This window comes from Xenopus laevis, chromosome 5L, assembly GCF_017654675.1.
Source record: "Xenopus laevis strain J_2021 chromosome 5L, Xenopus_laevis_v10.1, whole genome shotgun sequence".
NCBI classification, from domain to species: Eukaryota; Metazoa; Chordata; class Amphibia; order Anura; family Pipidae; genus Xenopus; species Xenopus laevis.
This window is the reverse complement of record NC_054379.1, coordinates 8,095,653-8,119,946: the sequence shown is the minus strand read 5'-3', so window position 1 is coordinate 8,119,946 and position 24,294 is coordinate 8,095,653. Positions and strand designations below refer to the sequence as shown.

Genomic DNA, 24,294 nt, shown 5'->3' with positions numbered 1-24,294 from the left:
TCGGTTCAGTATTCGGCCGAATTGTTCGCAAGGGATTCGGCCAAATCCCAAATAGTGGATTCGGTGCATCCCTACACATAATCAATGAATATGTTTCTAGCAAAAATTGTAGATGATGTGCTTTCATATAAGCGATTCAATTTTCATAAATGAACAAGTAAGGGATCCGTTATCTGGAAACTAATTATCCACAGAGCTCAGAATTACGGAGTCCCTTTGACTCCATTTTATCCATCTAATCCAAATTTTTAAAAACGATCTCCTTTTTCTGTGTAATAATAAAACAGTAGCTTGTACTTGATCCCAACTAAGATATAATTAATCCTTATTGGAGGCAAAACCAGCCTATTGGCTTTATTTATAGTGTATAGGATGCACCGAATCCAGGATTCGGTTCAGGATTCCGCCTTTTTCAGCAGGATTCAAATTTGGCCGAATCCCTCTGCCCGGCCGAACCAAATCCAAATCCTAATTTGCATATGCAAATTAGGAGCGGGGAGGGAAAATCGCGTGACTGTCACAAAACAAGGAAGTCAAAAATGTTTTCCTCTTCCCACCCCTAATTTGCATATGCAAATTAGGATTCAGATTCGGTTCGGTATTCGGCCAACTATTTCACTAAGGATTCAGGGGTTCGGCCGAATCCAAAATAATCCTAAATGTTTACATGATTTTCTAATAGGTATAATAGGTAATATAAAATAAATAAATAAAATAAATAATTTTCGAATAGGTATGAAGATCCGAATTACAGAAAAATCTGTCATCTGGAACATGCCATGTTCCTAACATTCTAGAGAACAGGTCCCATACCTCTATACAGTTTAAAGCTTTTTATTTCTCTTTCCTCCTCTTTACATTTTTCCCCCCAGTTGGCTTTGGTCTGTTAGAGCCGATATTATCAAAATATACACTTGGTTTAAAGAGCCTTTTATCAGTAATGGTGGGTCCAATGGCTCGAGAAGTTTATTAATATTAGGGATGCACCGAATCCACTATTTTGGATTCGGTCGAACCCCCGAATCCTTCGCAAAACATTCGGCCGAATACTGACCAGAATCCTAATTTACATATGCAAATTAGGGATGGGGAAAACATTTTTAATTCTTTGTTTTGTGACAGTCATGTGATTTCCCTCCCCATCCCTAATTTGAATATGCAAATTAGGGTTCGGCTGTGCCGAATTCTGCTGAAAAAGGCTGAATCCTGGATTTGGTGCATCCCTAATTAAAATGAAACCCATCGCCGGCCGGAAGCCGTCATTATTAAAAAGCTGCAGCTATAAGAGCTCTGGAAAAGTGTCAGTTTTCTTTTTCCCAATGGTCCAGATCAATATGGGAATGACGGGAGCGCGTGCGTTTAACACTCAATTTAACTAGTTGGATATTTGGGGGACGAGGAGCCACCGCTGAGATATTGTTTCCTGTGCATTAAAGGCTGTTAATTGTGCAAATCAAAAGCAGCTTGTGTGGTGTGAAAAGCCTTTACTTGCTACCTGCGACACAAATGTTGCATGTCTGGTTGTCTGATTCATCTTAAGGAAAGGGTGGGGGGGGGGAACAAAAACACCCCCATCTTATGTTAAATGGAACGGAAACTGGACTAAGTGGTCAAATGACAAGTCCATTCATATTCAAGCGGTATAATAAATGCGTGTACAATCATTTAAATCTCTCCGCCGCCACAAAAGGCTCTTGATAAGCAGGTAATTTGCTAAATGGACTCCTTTATCCAAGTATTGGAAGGGGCGGTGCAAGAAGAGTCTGCAGAGACATTAATGTGACGTTAAGGTCAAGCATCGTGACATACCTTTCAAATAATCCCGCCTAACTTGCGTGATGATGAGGAGGCTGCTGGCAGCATCGTTCAGCGTGAAGCCCTTGATGTGGTTCTCGGCGCTGAAAGAAGGAGACGTTTAGAAAGGAATTACTGACATGCTTCTGATACGATAATAAACGGTTGGGCCCCAAGGTGAAATTACGACAAAAAAAAACCTCACTGTTCCCGTGTTAAAAATATTGCCGCAAAATATCGACCTGGAGACAAGCTTTTGTGCTTTCTTGTCAATGGCGACAGAACGAGAAGCTGATTTTATTCCCCCCGCTCTTTCTTCTCTCCCCTGACAGATGACAAAAGTTGGAAAGGCAACAACAAAAGGGAGAAGATTTCTCTTTAAACAATCCGTTTTGGATTTATCCGTGCTGACATATTAGACGACGGAAATAGCGGCTCGCCCGGCGGGAATAATAAGCAGGATACTTACGTCTGCAGTAATTATTATATAAAAATCTATTCTTTTAAGAAATGGGGGGTTAGTGCAAATGAAACATTGATTCCCGGGACTCTATGATTTGCCCGATGATCACTGTCACCACAATATAAAAACTTTCTAGAATGGAGACGGCAGCTTTAGGCAAAAATAATAAAAATATTTCATGTTATTCATTTTTTTAAAATCGATAGAATCGCAGCTGCCGCTACTACAGCGTTAAGTTCTCAGTCCCGAAAACACAGACCTGGAGCTTCGGGGAAAGGAGCTTCTTCGCTAATGAAATCCTGGCGTAACTTTTCTACATAAAACATTTCTAGATTAAAACTAGGGATGCACCGAATCCAGGATTTGGATCGGGATTCGAATTCGGCAGAACTAAATCGGAATCCTAATTTGCATATGCAAATTAGGGGCAGGGAGGGAAATTACTTGACTTTTTATCACAAAACAAGGAAGTAAAAAATGTTCTCCCCTTCCCATCCCTAATTTGCATATGCAAATTAGGATTTGGTTTGTATTCGGCCAAATCTTTCGTGAAGGATTTGGGGGTTCGGCCAAATCCAAAATAGTGGATTGGGTGCATCCGTAATAGAATCGCAGCTGCCGCTACTACAGCGTAAGTTTTCAGTGTCGGAAACACAGACCCGGAGCTTCGGGGAAAGGAGCTTCTTCGCTAATGAAATCCTGGTGTAACTTTTCTAGATAAAACAATTCTAGATTAAAAACTAGGGATGCATCAAATCCAGGATTCGGATCGGGATTCGGCTGAACTAAATCCGAATCCTAATTTGCATATGCAAATTCGGGGCGGGAGAGAAATTACTTGACTTTTTGTCACAAAACAAGGAAGTAAAAAATGTTTTCCCCTTCCCACCCCTAATTTGCATATGCAAATTACGATTTGGTTCGGTATTCGGCCAAATCTTTCGTGAAGGATTCAGGGGTTTGGCCAAATCCAAAATAGTGGATTGGGTGCATCCCTAATAGAATCACAGCTGCCGCTACTACAGCGTAAGTTTTCAGTGTCGGAAACACAGACCCAGAGCTTCGGGGAAAGGACATTCTTCGATAATGAAATCCTGGCGTAACTTTTCTAGATAAGACATTTCTAGATTAAAACTAGGGGTGCACCGAATCCAGGATTTGGTCGGGATTCAGCCTTTTTCAGCAGGATTCAGATTCGTCCGAATCTTTCTGCCCGGCCGAAGGAAGTAAAAAATGTTCCACCCATTCGGTTCTTGGCCAAATCTTTAGTGACGAATTGGGTGTTGGGACGAGTCCAAAATAGTGGATTCATTTGCATTCCTAATTAAAACGGAAAACAAAAATCCTCTAGTAGGGGGGACAAGTGAGAGTGGGGAGAGGTCGGTGTCATTTAGAAGATCAACAATCAAGGCAAATGTCTCAGATCATCTTGAGGCTCCCAACTCGGAGCTACTCAAACTTATGAACTGAGCAGATTGGGAGGTGGGGTGGGGGGGAGTAAGCAGGGTCATTGCTAAATTATTCTCATCAATCCTAGAAAATCCTTTGCGGAGCTCACACAATAGGAATATCCTCTGGGTCACTTTCAGCCTCTGGGAGGGCCGGGGACAGTCATTGGACTGGGGATTTTTCTTCCTGTGCTGAGCAATCCTCTTAATCCTGCCTAAGCACTTATTGCTCAGTTCCACGTCTTCCCTTTGTCCCATCTGTCAAAGCCCTTAAATCAACGTTTCCCGCACGAGGCTGTAAATTACATGTAACACTGGATTGACTTTCCCCCAATCTTCAGTGTGATTAAATAGATGTTTAGCCGCTATTACAGATCTAATCTTTCATTCCAATACTGCCCGCACCTCGCAATTCAATATCTCCCACTCTCGCTCTCATTAGAGCCGGAATAAATCGGCTACTGGGATCAGAAATAACATTTTTGCATCAAACAAAGTTGTGGCAATTTTCTACACTTTTAAAAAATATTTAATAATAAAACATTTTCCTGTGACCTGTGAAGTCTCACAAATAGTATTCGATAATGTTCAACGCTATACAGGTATGGGAAGGGTTATGCAGAATGCTTGGGACCTGGCCTTTTCCGGATAAGGGGTCTTTCAATAATTTGCATGCCCAGAAATAAATTTTAAAATTGTTTAAACATGAAATAACCCCAATAAGGATTAATTATATCTTGAGTAGGATCAAGTACGAGCTACATAATTTTATAATTGTCATCATTTTTAAACATTTATTATGATTTGATTAAAATGGAGTCTATGGGAGACGGCCTTCCCATAATTCAAAACTTTCTGGATAACAGATCCCATACCTGTTCAGGTGTGGGACCGGTTATCCACAATGCTTGGGACCAGGGGCTTTCTGGATAAATTTCCATGATTTGGATCTTCATACCTTAAGTCTACTAGAAAATCATATAAATATTAAATAAAGCCAATAGGCTGGTTTTGCCTCCAATAAGGATTAATTATATCTTAGTTGGGATCAAGTACAAGCGACTGTTTTATTATTACACAGAAAAAGGAAATCAGTTTTAAAACTTGGATAAAATGGGAGTTTATGGGAGACGGCCTTCTCATAATTCGGAGCTTTCTGGATAACGAATCCCATACCTGTTTAGGTATGGGACCTGTTATCGAGAATGCTTGGGACCTGGGGTTTTCCAGATAACGGATCTTGCTGTAATTTGGATATTCATACCTTAAGTCTACTAGAAAGCTCCGAATTAAAGAAAGGCTGTCCCCCATTTTATTAAAATTTTAATAAGTATTTCCTTTTTCTGTGTAATAATAAAACAGTCGCTTGTACTTGATCCCAACTAAGATATAATTAATCCTTACTGGAGGCAAAACCAGCCTATTGGGTTTATTTAATGTTTATATGATTTTCTAGTAGACAAGGTATGAAGATCCAAATTACAGAAAGATCCATTATCCAGAAAACCAGGTCCCAAGCATTCCGGATAACAGGTCCCATACCTGTAATTCTACTCTCTTATAGTTTTGGATACACAGACGGATTCATAACAGCCAATGTTAAATAAAAGTCCAGTCATTGACACAAGTCATTTCTACTTAAGTGTGAGCTGGTTAAGGAAATTTAGTTGATTAGTCTGCCCCTCAGCCTAACTTTTTCCTCCACAGAAAAACATTCGCCCATGCTGTGTGTCAGTAATGCACTGAGAATAATTCACTTGTGCTGGAGTCAGCCAATGAGATCAGGGGAAATCTGTTGGTGACTCACAGCATGTGCGGTTACAGCTAGGAGAAAAAAAAAAAGTTAGGTTAAGAAACACAATATAAGGACAAACATAATGAAGACAGTTTTAATAACCACCATTGCAGTAGTAGTAGTTTACGCTTATTGGAAGAGCCAGCATTTTATGTTGGGTGCCAACCAATCTCCAGCTGACAGATGTGAAGCCCATCCCTGAAAAAGAACTGCCGTTTCCCTTCCCCTTTGTAAAAGCAGGTTTAGTCCATATATTATTTATCACTGACTACATGATTTAAAAAAAATCTCTATATGATCCCTTTAACCTTTTCCTAGTAGGGTTGCACCAAATCCACTATTTGGTTTGGGATTCAGCCTTTTTCAGCAGGATTCGGGCAAATCCTTATGCCCAGTCGCATATGCAAATTAGGGGCGGGAAGGAAATTGTGTGACTTTTTGTCAAAAAACAAGGAAGTAAAATGTTTTCCCCTTCCCATCCCTAATTTGAATATGCAAATTAGGATTTGGTTCTGTATTAGGCCGAACCTTTCGCGAAGGATTCGCCGAATCCAAAATAGTGGATTCGGTGCGTCCCAATGGTTACTCCCTTGAAGTACCATGGACTCCGAAACAGCAGGGCAAAAAGTTTCAGCACAAGAGACATCAAATATCTCAAATTCACAGAAAACTTACTTATTTAACACTTTTTTGGCCTCTTCCAGCATCCCTTCTGACAGCAGTGACCGGATTAGGCTGGAGTATGTGGCTGCACTCATAGTGACGCCGCTATTCTCAGCTTCCAGGAATGATTCGTAGGCGTCTGTAGAAGGGAAACAAACGCACATCGTCTTACAAAACTTTTAGTAAATAGAGGACACGCTTATAGGCTTTCCCTTTAAAGCTTAGACAAGGTCTTCATCAATAACTCACTTTAACAGTTTAATACCAATCTAAACCCACAACATATATACAGTGATCCTCATTTTTACCCTATTTTTTATGGTTTCTGGAATATTAGCAGTTTTAGACTGTTATTATCAACTTTATGGCTCAAGAGATCTCTGAGAGTTAAGAGAAACATTAATCTTTGGACTAGGGATGCACAGAATCCACTATTTGGCTGAATCCCCGATTCCTTCGTGAAAGATTTGGCCGAATACCAAACCAAATCCTAATTTGCATATGCAAAGTAGGATCTGGAAAGTAAAATGTGGAAACAATTCATTTGTGATGGAAGCTCACATGATTTTCCTACCCGCCCCTAATTTGCATATGCAAATTAAGATTCGTTCGGCCAGGCACAAGGATTCGGTACATTTCTACTTTGGACCAACTGACTGACCTCCGAAGAGGGATGCAGGACTAAAAGCCCAGTATTAGAAGTCTAAAACTGCCAACGTCCCAGAAACCACTAAAAACGTATGTAACGGCAAGATGACAGGAACATCCTTACACGTTCTGAATTTAAACAATAGATGCTACAAACGTAAGAACACTGTATCTTTGTTCTGGCATGCTAATCGGTTTCTTAAAACTGAATAAATCGCATATTATATCAACTTAACAAAAGACAGAGGGGAAAAAACAATGTATTTTGATAAATGCCACCTGCGCTGAGCTCTTCTATACAATCTAAACGCAGACAAAAAGCTTGAGAAATCTTTATTGTATGAAAGGAAAAACAGCAGAAATGAGAGATAAAGAAGACAATGGTGAGAGTCCATGGCTGTAACATGTGAGTGAGATTATTGTGACACATTGAAGAGATTGGATCATTATGATGTAAAGCGCCGCTGATTTTCATCACTCCGTGTTAAATGCCTCCCACGTGTAAACACTCGCTGACATGATTTATTTTTGCCATAACCTTCTTCTCATCAGATGACTTGTATAGATGTCTACTGGGGAAGTGACAAGGTGCCAACACAAAATGTCATGTCCTCCTCATGTTCCATTACTAGAGAAAATCATCGGCTGTTGTTGCTCATGTGTTGCTATTCTACATGTACACACTCTCGACCCCCACACTCTCGACCCCCACACTCTCGACCCCCACACTCTCGACCCCCACACTCTCGACCCCCACACTCTCGACCCCCACACTCTCGACCCCCACACTCTCGTCTCGACGAGGACATGTGCTTCTATATGATACAATGGAAGCAGGTCATCATCATCAACCTACTGAAATTCTGCAGGACAGATAGTAAATTAATTAAGAAACTGTTGGGTTTTATGTACAAGTTTCCCAAGTTCAAGATCACCTATAAAATGCCAACACCATTCACTCTACTACACACTCAAAGGCTCTACTATACCACTCCACACTTAAAGGCTCTACTATATCACTCTACTACATGGTCAAAGGCTCTACTATACCACTATATTACATGCTCAAAGACTCTACTTTACCATTCACTCTACTACACACTCTAAAGCTCTACTATACCATTTACTCTACGCTGAAAGGCTCTACTATACGCTGAAAGGCCCTACTATACGCTGAAAGCCTCTACTATACCAATTACTCTACTACACACTCAAAGGCTCTACTATACCATTCACGCTACTACACGCTCAAAGTCTCTACTAAACCACTCTACTAAGTGCTCAAAGGCTCTACTATACCATTCACTCAACTACACACGCTGAAAGGCTCTACGATATGCTGAAAGGCTCTACGATACGCTGAAAGGCTCTACTGTGACATTAACTCTTCTACATGCTCAAAGGCATCTAAAAGAAATAATGGAAGGTCCCTACCAGTCTTTTGAATGTTATAAATTGGGTGGGAAGCAGACTTGCCTATGATGATCTCTACCTGTCCTAATGCAATTAGGGATCTCTCTTTTATCCTGCTGCTATAAAATTCCTTGGGTCAGATTCTGAACCTAAGAAGTAATTTAGGCAATCTGCTTTATGTTATTATATTTAGAGGTGAGGGTGAAAAACCAGTAAAGGCTGCTTTTGGAGCATTTGCAGCAATGCCATATACCAAGGATTTTAGTGGCAGACAGAACACATTAATATATACATATTCCAAGCAAAACTAAGCAGTCTTCTACTCTAGGGCACCTTGGGAAAGTCTAATTGAATAAGAATGCCCCTGTATGGGTCCACAGGGTTCAGTCTCTAGACAGCCGAGTAGACGCATTAGGCTTACCTTTGGATTTGTTCTTTTTACTGAGAACTAGAACTCTCTTCTGGAAGGATAATTCTGGAGAACCAACATAACTGGGAGATGCTGGGACTTTTGATTCAGCTGCATCTTTATACCAAGTCTATATAAAAGGAAACAAAAACCAGACATGCAAATCGCTGTTGTAACTGTGTAGTATTAGAGCGAGTTACAGAATGGTTGATAAATAGCTTTTGTTCTAGGGGAAAAACTACGTTCTGGAGGAAAATAATTCTGTAGAGTCATCAGAAAAGTTCTCAAATAATCCTATGACATATATATTTATGATTATTGAAGCTACATTCACAAAGGCTACTTTCTTGTAGTGTTTGACCAAGGAAGCAGCCTGGTCATCTATGTACAACTGTAGTTTATCAGCCTGAAGCGTTTGTCACGTGTTCATCACAGGGAAGAGAGATCAATGACTAAGCCAACCCCATAGAGCCTATGACCTCAGGATGATTCATCTTCCACAAACTACCTGCAAGGCTCCTGTGGGATGTCAAAGAATGTATGGCCCTAGGTTGACAGTTTGTTTGATAAATATGTAGTAGATAAAGATCATCATCTAGGTGTAAATGGCCATATCAAATCTAACAATTTTCCATGGCCCAATGAAATGCCAAGAAGCCACAACAACCATCTGGATCTTGAAGGCAAAATAATAATGTTTGCAGTTGCAACTGAAAGGGTAGGTGTCTCCTAAAGGTTTAGTATTCCATGATGCTACATGCCATAATTCCCAAGGCTGACCACTGACTTGCTACTAAGGAGAGTGCAGAAAGTGTATATAGAGTATCCATCAATGCATATTCATCATTCTGAAGGACAAAGACATCAACCGCCTACATAAATTCATTAGAATTACCTCTGGCACATCAAAGGGGACTTCTTGTCCACTTCTCCTGAAAATATCAGCCAGCAGCCTCAGCGTTCTCTCTCGTGGTATCACATTTTCTTCTTGAATTTTAGTCCACACAGCATCAGCCTTCTTCCAGTCATCGTTTTCCCCTGAAATAGGACAAGCATGCACCAATAACCCATCAGAGCAGAAGACACAAACGTTCTAGGTGAAAATGTCCTACATAAGAGGAGACAAAATACTTACTGCAAAGTTTTAGGACATAGAAGTACATGTCGTCTCTGTCACACTCAAAGAGCTTCTGAGTCATGTCTACTAAGTTTTCCAAAGGTTCCAGCTTAAAGAAACAAAAAAATAAGCTTTATTTAAAGAGAAGAACTCAAAACACAACATTCTTAAAGGTCAAGCTACATAGCCACTCCTCTGGTGACCAGTTCTGGTTGCAAAGCAGAGCACGACAAAAGCACACCAAACTGATTTTTTTAATTGTTTCATTTCAGATGTCTCAAGCCCTCTTTGCTTATTTTTTGCCAGTTTTTTCAATATACTTGCCGACGCCAGTCAAGGCTACACTTTCATAAGCAGGTGTTAAATGTGCTTGGCTCCAACTCCGACAACAACAAGGGGGAATGGCAAGTTCCCAAAGGCTTTTCTAAAGGCACAAAAGAATCTCTCCTGTGTAGAACGATTTCTGTAATGCTGCTATAACAATGTTTTTTTGCATAGGTGGCCCCCCTGTTTTAAATTGTGTTTTATTCTGTAAGTTTGACTGACACCCCATTTGATACAACCAAGGTTTAACAATGATTATCAAATGCTTAGAAAAGAGCAAGGAATGCGCGAGAACTGCAGAATACATTTTGGAAATACGATAAACAAAATTCGGAATTAGGAAAGATGTTTGTAGAATTGCATTGTAGTAACATTCAGCACTTGTGTGCTTCAGCAAGGCCATGTTTGGTTGCCTATAGTCTAATCATCTCACCATGGAGCAGCAGATGTGTTAGACACGGAGCAAATAGAAAGACAAATAGTGTGCAAATAATAATGGTCACTATATGGAGCTGAATTTCTAACTCCCACTATAATACTGTCAAGATACATGTGTTGCCAATGATATGGGTCATGTAAGTAAGTAACTTAAGGGGCATGTTTGGTGACAGGTGGTACAATATGTCCAATTAAAAACATGACTTCATGCACAAGTACAAAGAAAATCAATGAGGGTGGCCACTTCCCTGTGCTAGGACTACATGGAGGGACAATATAAGTAAAATGGGCGTTAAGTCTATTCCACATGGGAGAACCAATTCACATTGGTCCTTTAAAAAGGAGGGTGGGGGTAAATAAACTCAAGAAAGTGATTGAAAGGGCACTACCATGGTACTAATCTATTTATAAGGCGGTGAAGGTACAGAGTTGTTCATTATGAGTAAAGTCAGACAACTTCAGCCAAGAACCTTCCTTGTGGTGCTACAACACACAATGAAAAATGAAAAACAACCACTTTGGCAGTGATCTTGCAATCCCACCACACCCTGAAAGATATAAAGGTCTCACCTGATTTGCCGCAATGCATTTCTCAGCAAACCACTGCAATCTGCCAGGACGAGCTCTCAGTCCTGGAGTCTAAAGAGAAGGCGACATAAGCTTATATCCACATTTTATGCACATTAAGCCATTTATTTGGGGTAAATCCAAAAACACCAAGCACAGTTAGGCAACTACAGTTTGCCTGTTTAGGACCATGAAAATATGTCAATTCTAGGAGAACATTAAGTGGCAGATTTATTAAGCTTCGAGTTGTATTTCCGTGAAAAAATTTTCGGATTAGAAAAAAAAAAAAAAAGATTATGCCCCTGACTTGAATCTGAAATACAGCATCTACAACCTGTTGAGGTCATGTAAAAGTCAATGGCAGAGGTCCTTTGAACCATATTAATAGCCTGTGTGATATTCAAGTTTTTTATTTTTTTGGAGGGCTTTTTTTTTAGGTCGTTAACACCAAAATCACTTCCATTCGAGATTTTGTTTTAAATTAGAAACCAATCGAGTTGCGCATTCATACCAGTTCTAAAAAACTCTAAAATCTGACCTGTGATAAATTACCCCCTAGATCATTGAAACATTAAAACAATGGCGTTCTACTTTATGTTCCCATACTATATGTCTCTTTCTGCTCCTTACTAATTACTTTGGAAATGCACAGTAATGGTCTTCTGCTGGATGTGGTCAGCATTGGCCAAGCACAACAGCTTTGGTGCAACTAACTACTAAAAGCCTTTATGTGATAATGTGGGGGTTCACCTGTCCGCCTATCTAAAGAATTGAGACACAGACCTGATATCGCTACCTACTGAGCTAGTTACACCACTATTGATACAGACACTACTCAAGTTGTTCAAGAAATATAACCCTATGATGTACCCGTACTTGAAATTTTTATTACTTTTTCCCCTAATTTAAACAATTTTAAGACCATTGTGAATGCTACTTGTGGCCGTTGGGTCCATCTGATCACCCCCACATTTAATTAATGGCGGGGCCACATGCCTGTCAGAGAGAACTACAAGACCTATCTGCAAACGTAATCACATTTGTGGATAATCTTTTTCCTGACAAGGAAAATAAAACTGCAAAGGGAACATTCACTTACAACTTTCAATATCGTCTCCGATTCAAATGCCAATGATCTAAAGAGCGAAAGCCTTACAGCTTAATATAGCAAATCCCTACTTGTACCAAACTGATTGAAAAATACTGTCTGTGCAAGGACAGCCGAGTATAACAACGGATATCTTTGCATTTCATTTTGTTATGGAGAACTGCTTTCCATAGACTGGGTCTCAATCATCAAAAGAACATCTAGGTCAGATTAAGCAAATCTCCTTGGCTTGGACGGAGGCCGTGCATAATTTGTAGTTTATCTCCGGCATCTGAGTGAATTACACATGCACAGTCAGCCTGGCTAGCAATCCACTCTGTACAAGACTAATCAAAGTTTGCCGTCAAGTTCAACTCTAAATGAAAATACACCAGGCAGACAATCTGTTACATGGCAAAATCTAGACCAATCATACAGAAAACAGAACTGTAGGCTATAGGGACTATAAAAAATGATGTAGTAAAAAATACTGTATACAGTTTGTACTCACTAAAGTAATATTTAGCTAAATATAAAAATAATTTAACATATACTTTTTAGGGGCAGATTTATAAAAGTTCAAGTTGTGCTTTCCAGTTTTTATGGTTATTTTGGAAAAAAATTGTTTTTTTTGGGGGGGGGTTTATTATTCCTGACCCTAGAAATAGTTTGAATCCGAAAATACCCCATCTAAAACCTGTCTAGGTCACGGCAAATAATTCACTCTACAATATAAAATTTCATTCCTGAATCAGCAAGTGAATTTTTTAGTTGTAATATTGGTGTGTAGGTGCATCTCAGGTCATTTTACCTGGTCATGTGCTTTCAGAAAGAGCCAACACTTTAGGATGGAACTGCTTTCTGGCAGCCTGTTGTTTCTCCTACTCAATGTAACTGAATGAGTCTCAGTGGGACCTGGATTTTACTATTGAGTGTTGTTCTTAGATCTACCAGGCAGCTGTTATCTTGTGTTAGGGAGCTGCTATCTGGTTACCTTCCCATTGTTCTTTTGTTTGGCTGCTGCGGGGAAAGGGAGGGGGGTGATATCACTCCAACTTGCAGTACAGCGGTAAAGAGTGATTAAAGTTTATCAGAGCACACCGCACATGACTGGGGGCAGCTGGGAAACTGACTATATTTGTCTAGCCCCATGTCAGATTTCAAAGTTAAATATAAAAAAATCTTTTGCTCTTTTGAGAAACGGATTTCAGTGCAGAATTCTGCTGGAGCAGCACTATTAACTGATGTGTTTGAAAAAACATGTTTCCCATGACAGTATGGCTTTAATAGCCTTCATGATGTTCAACTCAATTTTGTTTGCCGAAAACTCAGTTAACAGTTTTCAGGTTAAGCCCGAACTCTTTGATTTGAGTTATCACACAAGCATGATGGGTTTTCTCAATGTGGCTTGGCTAATGGCAATACCAGAAAATCATATTTAAATTATATATATATATATATATATATATATATATATATATATATATATATATATATATATATATATATATATATATATATATATATATATATATATATATATATATATATATATATATACTATATTATTAATCCCTAAAAAGCAGCAGATGTGAGTATAACCAGCTACATCACGGCTAAAAAGGCACATGTGAACGAAAAGAGAAGGCAAGGAAAATCTAGAACATTCAAGAAACCAAGCTTAACTTATGATACTCATCTGCCTTCCTAAGTGTAATTTAATTTGGGTTAAGTAGAGCTCAAATGATGGAAACGTTACATTGCGCAGCTCTAGGACCTATAACAGGGGTCCCCAATCTTATTTACCCGTAAGCCACATTAAAATGTAAAAAGAGTAGGGGAGCACCTGGGGTGCCGAATAAGGGCAGTAATTAAATACAGGTATGGGACCGATTATCAAAAATGCTTGGGACCTGGGATCTTTCTGTAATTTGGGTCTTCACACCGTACAGTCTACAAGAAAATCATGTAAGCACTAAATAACCTGATAGACTTGGGTTTATTTAGTGCTTATACTAAATAACCCAAAAAATAACCTTGAATTTTTGTGGAAAACAAAACTCGACCCTAAATAAAGGTCTACTAAAAAAAGCAATAAATTAAAAACATTAAAAAAATCCAATAGGCTGGTTTGCTTCCAATAAGGATTAATTATATCTTAGTTGGTATCAAGTACAAGCTGCTGTTTTAGTATTACACATTTGGATTTTTTTTTAATAAAATGGAGTCCATGGGAGATGGCCATCCAGCAATTCGGAGGTTTCTGGAAAAAGGGTTTCCTTATAATGGATCCCATCCCTGAATTTGATATATTATTTGTACTGTATCTATATAACATAATAATTAAAGTATCCCAAACCTTGTAAGCATTTCCCTGAATTAATTAACATGTACATATACTTGCTAAGAACCCGTTTAAAATGCTACCCTATTTTTTCTATACTTACTTAAAAAAAATCATATCAATATTCATATAATAGGTCAAATTATATCCGTTAAATATAAATCCATTTCTATAAATATTGTCTATATATTTATACACATTTCTATAATTAAATATCAGTTATTAGAGAACTAGGAGTAAGAACATCGCTACTCATTTACTAAGAACCTTTACACCCAACAGGCAAATTGCAAAATCTCAAACCAAGAATCTTACATTGATATATTATTCTTTATCCTCCCCCTACACATCAAAAAGGTCTCTTGCTGATTCTGTAATTCTTTTAATATAATGCAAAAGCAATCTTGATAAGAGAATTTTAATCTTTAACCTTGGGATTTTGAGGCAGATTATATACATGGACACGTACACGCAGTTATCTGTATAGATATTATGAATGCATTATATTCTCTCAATCAGGTAAAGTAAAACTGTTAAGATAATCTCTCAATTACAGAGACAATCATTAAAATACTATGGTACAGCTGACAGAACAATTAGGTGACTTCAAATATCCTTATAACATGCAGCAGGGGGCGCATTATCCTTTAGATGCAGATAGCGGTTGATCGATTTCTGCATTACTCTGATATTAAATCTGGTAAAAGTAATTTAAAGTTTCTGTAATACGTATATGAACCATAAACCCTTACACCGATTACACTTGGATTTATTAAAGTTCTGAAAAATTCTATTTTTTTTACATATAGTGGAAGCAGTGCTTTGCCAATACCATGGGAGTAGTGATCCCGACCCTAACCGCCCTACCTTAGCCCGCGCCCACCCGCATCCTTGAATCGCATGAATTGCTCAAATTTTCAGGCGAAACCTACTGGAAAAAAACGTGATCATCATGAAGGCTATTAACATCTTCAAATGGTTCAAGGGACCTCTGCCATTGACTTCTACATTGACAGGCTTTAGATGGCGTATTTTTGGATTCTAGCTATTTCCAGGGTTAGGGAATAATAAATCTAGAAAAATTCAATTTTTTTTTTTTTTACAAGAAAAACAGATTTTTGACCTAAAAATAACCTTGAAAACACAACTCGATCCTAAATAAACCTGCCCAAAGGTCTACTACAAAATCATTAATTAAAAACATTAATAAAATCCAATAGGATGGTTTTTATTCCAATAAGGATTAATTATATCTTAGTTGGGATCAAGTACAAGCGACTGTTTTATTATTAAACAGAAAAAGGAAATCAGTTTTAAACATTTGGATTATTTGTGGATTATTATTAACAAGCATTAATATATCACCAGCATATTTCGCAGGGATGATAAAATGAAGTCTATGGAAGACAGCCTTTCCATAATTTGGAGCTTTCTGGAGAACGGGTTTCCAGATAATGGATTCCATACCTGTATATGTTTGTGCAGATATGGGACATGTTATCCAGAATATTAGGGCTGGGGTTTTACAGATAATGGATCTTTCTGTAATTTGTATCTCCATACCTTAAGTCTACTAGAAAATCATGTACAGAACCAAGTACAAGCCACTGTTTTATTATTACATAAAAAAAGGAAATCATGATTTGGATTATTCAGATAAAATGAAGGCTATGGGAGACGGCCTTCCTGTAATTCGGAGTTTTCTGGATAACGGGTTTCCTGATAACGGCCAGCATTTAAAACTGAGAATGTTGGAAACATTTTAAGGTGGCCATTTATCACAACAATCTCAGTCTACAGATTTAAACTAATATATATTGATGGACGAATATATTCGACAGGCGCGTATTTGCAGTGAATTTCCACGTTTCGTCGAATAAATTTGCAAAACTTGCCACGAAAATTTGCCAGCGTCAAAAAATTGTGGACGCGCATCGGAAAAGCTGCTTGCGTCAAAACCTTGGCACGTCAACATTATTCGGACGCCCATTGACTTTAAAGCTGACGTCAAAAGTGAAGGTGCCTTGAAATGGATTTCACCCACAGAAACGGAGGCTGAATTTTTTAAAATGACACTAAAAACTATTTCCGGTCAAACCTACACCAAATATGGTTAAAGGGAAAATGAAAAAAGAATTATAGAAAAAAAAAAAAAGATGGGGCGGATTAGATTTAGCATGAGAGCAGTCTTGAGCTGCTCTTTTCACTGATCACTTTCAGGCAACTAAATTCTCATTCGAATCTCGATAAAATATCCTAATCCTAAACAGACCAAGTTTGTCACCTACCACTTTCCCACTAAGCCGCTTACCAGAGAGGCAGACGAGGAGAAACAAATCAGCAGAAATGAAAATGCCGAAGAGGAGCAGTCGGCCGCCCCGTTTAGCTGATTTTAAAGACAAGCTTTATGAATAAATCTGAGCGGGGACAGCCGCAAATTAAATTCCGGCACTTTTAAGTACAACAAAGAATTCCTCGGCAAAGAGGATTAGCAACTTTACACCCAGGAATGCTCGTTTAATTTAATTGTTCCACAATGCAAGATTGAGTATGCAAATATATATATTTTTTTACAGAACACTATATTTAAACAAATGTAAGGAAACAGATTGAGAGCACAGATGAAGACGGCTTCCTCTAAACTGTAATTATACTGATAAAGCGGCATTTCTTTGGCTGGATAACTTTTTTTTCCCCCCAAGCCCATTATTGGAGATGAATTCCATTAACTTAAATGAGAGGAAGTGTAATTAAAGGTTAAAATATTAAGTGTGTTCCAATTAAGCAACTACGTGACATTGTGATTAGAGGACTGTACTTAAATTCGCACCTCGATGATCTTCCTGGCTTCTTTGTACTTTCCAGTGTGAAGAAACGCAAAGAGCAGGTCATAGAGCATGGTCATCTCCCCCCTCTCCTGACTTATATGGTCCATTGCTGTTGGAAAGGGGGAAAAAAAAATAGCCGTTACATTGTCTAGGCGTCTTCACTTTGCTTTTGTTAAAAGTAAATTGCACAATTCTTTCATGATTAATAACACAGGAATGGTTTGTCCCCAGCACTGAGGTCACGAACAACATTTTAAGAACGTAAACGGACATTTGCTGCCTGTGTTGAAAATACTGAATTTTAAAAAACATTCCATTAAAAATAATGTTTTTCCTCACTTGGTAGAGCCATGATTTCAACCATCGAAAAGTCAAGTGATAATGAGTGAGGGATATTGATTATAGATAAAACGCTATCCCTCCTCCTTTTACTGGGAAAGGAATGGGGACTAAGGGGCCATCTCTTTTGTTCAGTGTTACCCATAGAATGGAATTTACGTTGACTGCACAAATCATTTGTTTTAACCAATGGAAAAATATTTTTACCCTTCAATCCAGCCATACATGGTTAGTTGCACTCAGTTGTCTAGGTCACCCAACTAATGTATGTATGTATATTTATATATCTATTATATTCCCTGTAGAACAGACTGGAAACAAAACAATACAAAACAAAAAATATAGACAATATACGAGGTTGGTTTCAAGATTAAGTGTGAAGTGTAAATGGATACCCAAGAAGAAGGAGGTTCCATCTAAGTTATGGATCTTTTTGTTGCCCAAGTGATGACCCAAAGTGAAGCAGACCCATGTGTTTATCCCTAAGGTTGGCAATCTGTTAACAGTTGAGCCTAGTGCACAAAGGCTGTGGAGGCCCATCTTCAACCTGTCGTGGTATAGAATTTTGCACGTGGCCTGGTCATTATCTGATGGAGCCCCAAGCATGCAACCAAGTGCAGCACCCAAGTCTGGAATTCAAAAATAAACACCTGCTTTGAGGCCACTGGGAGCAATATTCAAGTGGTTGGTGAGCAACATGTTCATTGTGAGCCACTGGTTGGGGACCACAGCTTTTGGGCTTGTATATAGGTCAATGGTCTGCCAACTGGCTTTACAATGTTTAAGTTTAATACCTGAACATGTATCAGCACATTAGGCATAGGTTCCAAAGCTGGTTGTCTGGCAACACAAACAGTGAATGTTTTGTGATCATCCTCACTTAGACCATAGGAATTTAAGTGATGGCGGATCCAGATTACTTAATGCCAATATCATATAGTCATTAAACAATTATCAGTGTTCCTTGCTTCCAGTTGGCTTCCACTAGTTCTACTTGGTTCAGATGCAATACAACAGGGCAGTACTCTCCATATAAAAACACAACGTGGAGTTTGGTTTACAAAATCACAGAGCCTATGGTTAAATTATAGAGTACCTAAGCTGAAGGGTAATGGCACACCAGGGTGATGAATTAGCAGATGGAGAAATGCAGATGCACATCAATTTCTCTTTCTTTTTGGTGAGTGAGCATATGGACCTGATTCCCTGATGAAATTTTACCATTTTTCACCAAAATACACTTTTTAATTTATGTCCTCACTGGCTCTAGCCTCCATGTGTAGGGGCACCCCTCCAAGTTTGTCTTATTGGATTTCTCAGTTGCGACCTCCGGCCTGTTCTTGGACTCTATTTGTCTGATGCCTGAACCGACCTTTAGCCTGATCGCTGGACTTCGTTTATGCCTGCCGATTCTCTGGCTAGTATATTTCTTTATAATACACAAAAGCCATGAATATCTTGTAAATTATATCCTTATAAACGGTGAGTTCTGATGTCATCAGTTATAAACGGTGAGTTCTGATGTCATTTCTGTCACATGACTCACTCAAACTTGTGTATTATAATAAATAAAGTACCCCCAGTTGCAAAATATGAGGATATTAGAAGTTACCTCGGAGTTCCATGATCTGTATAAAATCACTCGGCCTTCGGCCTCGTGTTTTTATATGGTCATGAAACTCCTCGGTAACTTATAATATCCTTATATTTTACAAAAGGGGGTACTTTATTCACTATATATTTTCATCATGCACCTGTTTAGTTACTTTGTCTCATTAAATCCTGTATTTACTTCACCAGGATTCTGTTCTGCTACTTATGGTTATACTCCAGGATCCCCACCGTACAGGCTCCCATCCAATTGTGTCTTATCATTACACTTGCATAACGCCAATAAAAACCTATTTATATGTAATGGGTAGCTGACCTGTAATTTTTTGATATTAGCAGAATAGGCATCTAGTATGGTGTAAAAACTGGTGACTACATGAGCTTTCCACTGGAAAGGCTGCCTGATCGGCTGCTTATATCTATGAGGGTGGCAGGGCAATCATCTCATATACCCAGCTGCCATCAATGGAAAACACACTTATGTGGCTATTTTCTACAAAGAAATATAAAAACAATTTTTTTTAAAAGTAAACACAAGTCCATGAATACAAAGATACTAAAAACAGCAATATTATCTGAAGCAATTAGAAGGCATTTTGTTAAAAGTGGTGCACGATCCAAGTGCAAAGCCAATTCTCCCTTACAGATCAATTACACACTAAAAAAAATAAAAGGTACATAAAAGCAGCAGAGATTGTTCATCAAAAGAAGGGTGAGTCGGTATAAAATATGGCGGCTAATTATGGTTTATTCATTATCCATAAAAACATGGGAGGGCATGAAGATAATGCCGTACACATAATACCTGTCATTCATTAGTCCTCAAGTAACCGTGGTCTCTATACGGATGAAAAGACCACACTATGGGAAGGCTTGCAATTAAATACTCAGGTTAGCAAAATGTTCTAAGTGCTACCGAAAAGCTTTTATCTTGGCTTTTTGCATGGGGGGGGTGAATGTAAGATTAGATATGTCCAAGTAGCAGTGTGATGACATGAATTAGGCATTGTTAGGCCCATACAATGAAAATGACATTTCTACTTCTTTCAATTGGCAGGAATAACCTCTTACAATGTACTAATAGGGAAAACTACTCAGGCACTTGTTCTGAAAAGATCTGCAAAACAAGCCAACCCCTCCAGATGAAGAACTGGAAAATTAGCCCCGGTGTTTGGGGAGAACATACAAATAATATACATACAAAGAGCAACAAAGGTTAAAAAACACACACAAAAAAAAAAGCTGCACTGGGCAAAGGTCTTAAGGATTTTGAAGAATCAAAAATGCTAACATCATTGGCGCAGCAGGCAGAGTTCAGCCCGTGACCCACCAATAAACATGTGCTTTGCTGACCCCCAACATACCTAACTCAGGTTTTGGGCCAGATTCCACATTACTTATTGGTGTCCCTTTACTAGAATGTAAAACAGTAATGAGTTGCACCAGAAAAGATGCCAAAGCAGGTTTACTACAGTAGGAACACTTCTATGATGGCGGATTTTGACTAGGGTTGCCACTACGGATGCACCGAATCCACTATTTTGGATTCGGCTGAACCCCCGAATCCTTCGTGAAAGATTCGGCCGAATACCGAACCCGAATTTGCATATGCAAATTAGGGGTGGGAAGGGTTAAACATATTTTACTTCCTTATTTTGTGACAAAAAGTCACTCTATTTCCCTCCCCGCAGCTAAGTTGCATATGCAAATTAGGATTCTGTTCGGAATTCTGGCCGAATCCCGTAAGAGCCCAAATCCTGGAATTGGTGCATCCCTAGTTGCCACCTTTTTAATAGCAATTTACCCGGTCGGGGGCAGGGCGGTGACAAGGGGCGGTCTGTAAAAACAAAGGGGAGAAGTAATGATGAAAGGGGTGGGGCTATGATGACACAGAAGCCTCGATAGGGATCAGGGAAGAGAAAGGAGTAAATATCCGCAGGGATTCTGGGCAGATTGAGGACGAGCCAGGGGCTGAACTTAAGTATATTAGAAATTTACCGGCTGATACATTGCTGGTTAATCTGTAATACCAGCCCTGGCAGGTGAGACATTGAATATTTTTAAACACGAGATGCAATGTTAGGTTTATTTATTTTTTTTATATATTATTGTGGTCATTTACAATGGCGCTAATAAAAATCTGCAGATTATGCAGCTAAAAATTGTCCTAACTTGCAAAAAACAGAGAAAAAAAGGATATCTACAGCGTTGAAGGAGTTGCGTTTCCAAACATAAGTACATGGAGGCCCATTACACCAGTGGAGACGCTCATTGCCTTCTGTCAGTGTGCACATGGGACAGATTTTGGCCTAAAAAGGTGTGTGCATCTCCGCCAGTGGAGCAGAAGTGACAGGAGCCCAACAGTCTGGCATTTTTATATTTCGTACTTTTGTGTAGGAAGAGACATTAAATATTTGAGTACCCTGTACCTTTCTGCAGCAGATCAGTATCCCCTTTCTCCACCAATCCACAGAGGACATCATGCAAGCGGGGCATGCACTTGTACTTCTTGCTGCAGGCGAATAGTGTTTCCAGGGCAGCTGCTAAGTCTCCCCTAAAACAAATTGATAAAATAGTTACATACGGTCACACATTTGTACACAACCAAGATACTTGCATGATATTCTTATCTTTATTGTTCTCCTTAAACCTTCATTGGGTAGTTCACCTTTCCTGCAAATCGTGCCTTTATTACCCCATCAAAAGGTTTTTTTAGACATTACAGCCAAGCTGCTTAATATTTTTGGTAGATTACAGGATAATTCCTGTTGCTGTAAACCTGAACAACTATTTTACACCAATTTAAAATTGTCCTAAAAAGTTAAACACATACACATGGAGAAGAAACATTAATTTGGTGGCATTGATACTGCTGACAAAGGATGCAATAAGCCTATCAGTGTCAGAGCTCTCTCATTTCCACATTGGCAAGCTTTGTTTACAGTGCATCTTCTAGTACCCCACTGAGACATTCGATTTTGATGTCACTTGGGGTGAAGACTAAATTGCAGGTTAATTTTAGCAATGCGAGCGGATATCGCTCGCTAAACCTGCAGACTCTGTGAGACAGATTATTGTTGTATAGAGAAACCCTTTCAAGTCAACGTTGTGTTGCCATTCTACAGTACTGGATAAAAATGCAAAATTAAGATTATAATGCCATATTTCTTGACAACCACAATTTGGAATGGAAGGTTATTGTTTTGCTTGAACCTCAAAATTTAGGCCACATTCAGGGGGTGATACTTGACTTCCAACTGTGCAATCAACTATCCCAGATCACAGTGTAGAATACATCCATAAATACATTTATAAAAGTATATCACATGTCATTGTTATATTGCAACAAACAGCCAGAATTACATTCTCCTTCAAGAAGCTTTTTTCCCCCCCATTTAGAAATAAATTTCGCGTTTCAGAACTGTAAAACAATTACCCCGCAACTGTCTATATCAAAATCCCCACAGCATGAATAGAACTGTTTTAGGTCAAAACGCTTAATTAATGAACAATTACCATGCCACTCAAACGGACATGCTAATTGACTCTGGTCTCAAAACGCTTGATTCAAGAGAGATTCTGCTTATGCGCCACAATGAGAGGGAAGGAAAATGAACTGACAGCGTTGGGAAAAGGGAATGAAAATTATCAGTGAATTAAAAAGCTGAATTATGGAAAGGCACTAAATCCATCAACACGTTTTTTTAAAGCTGAGCAAAACAACACACTCAAACAATATGGACACATCTAATAAAGCATTTTAAACATTGAAACTTACAAGATTAAAAAGTGAAATAGAAACTCAAATAAGCCAAAGAACTGGAGAATCCTATAATGAACAATTCAATGCTTTGCCATTGGATTTAATAGAAAACCAATGAAATTAACTTTATGCCCAGGACCATCCAAAGGCACGAGTAGCAAAACCAACAGTGTCCACCATGTTTTGACCAAACTGTTCAAATGTCAGTATATGTTAACATCTCCAAGGCTCTTTTCATTGATGAATCAATCTTTAAAACACAGATATATATGAAAAAACTAAAATCAAATGCACACCTGGGAGTTAGAAGGCACAGATAACAGTGGTGGTATGGTGGGTGGGGTTGAGTGGGTAATAAAAATAAATAAAATACACTTCTTTGTTTGGAATATTGACAGAAATTCCTAATGTTAATGGCTTGTGTCTATTAAGGTGGATGTAACAAAACGCATCTTGGAGAGATAATGATGCCATAAAGGACAGAGCAAGCTGGGTGTCAAGAAGGGTTTGCACTGACCCATTTGGATATGCCAGTAGCACTTCTCTTATACTTCTATATTTTTACTTAGCAATGCGGGTGCTCCCACAACCCCCCTTTTGTATTTGCTCTTACAGCCTGGAGCTTTGGCTAAGCTTCTTGTGGCTTGTAGCACCCCCCATACCCACCCCTATTAATTAATAGTGGCCCTATGCTTTTAACTGCACCATATTTATACATTTTTTTAAAAATGGCCGTTGGTTTGGGCAATCACTCTCTCTTAAAAGCTGCAATTCAGCAGCGGGGGAGGTTTTAGCCCTCAGACAGAAACCAAGGTTTAGCAGACTTTTACTTTTTACTATACTAATGCTATTATGCAGAGAGACACAGGATCCTCAATACTATGACTGGTAGGTAAACAAGTTAGGGACCGCCATATGGGGTTTACCTTGACGTGGTATGGTGGCTTTTCAACTTTATGATCATAACTTTGGCAATAGGTGGCTAAATGTCTTCTACTGTAGGGACTTAGAAGGTCTGGTATAAGTCAGAGATTCGACAAAAATCCTACAAGGAACAGTCAAAATAGTTTCAAGGGGGTCTGAACTCCAACAAACAGGAAGTGCAGAGTGGGCATCTAGATATAAAGTCGCTGGGATAAAAAAAAAAAAATAAACACTTCATATTGGAAGGCTTTTCCCACTTTAAAATGTCACCAGTCTAACAGCCACATGCAGAATCAATCAAGATGGTAGCCATTTACTT

The 24,294-nt window shown here is 38.8% G+C and overlaps 1 protein-coding gene across 1 annotated transcript in view; it reads right to left on the bottom strand.

Annotated features, from left to right (window-relative positions):
• The window catches only part of lrpprc.L (leucine rich pentatricopeptide repeat containing L homeolog), a 94,282-nt gene that overhangs the window by 19,736 nt on the left and 50,252 nt on the right, over positions 1-24,294 (bottom strand). Inside the window, exons 24-31 of the mRNA XM_018262550.1 lie at positions 21,718-21,842; positions 17,341-17,447; positions 11,083-11,151; positions 9,769-9,859; positions 9,529-9,671; positions 8,646-8,763; positions 6,176-6,302; positions 1,810-1,898 (exon numbers count right to left, since the gene is read on the bottom strand). Of these exons, the coding sequence (XP_018118039.1) occupies positions 1,810-1,898; positions 6,176-6,302; positions 8,646-8,763; positions 9,529-9,671; positions 9,769-9,859; positions 11,083-11,151; positions 17,341-17,447; positions 21,718-21,842 (869 nt within the window). The remainder of the gene's footprint in view (positions 1-1,809; positions 1,899-6,175; positions 6,303-8,645; positions 8,764-9,528; positions 9,672-9,768; positions 9,860-11,082; positions 11,152-17,340; positions 17,448-21,717; positions 21,843-24,294) is intronic.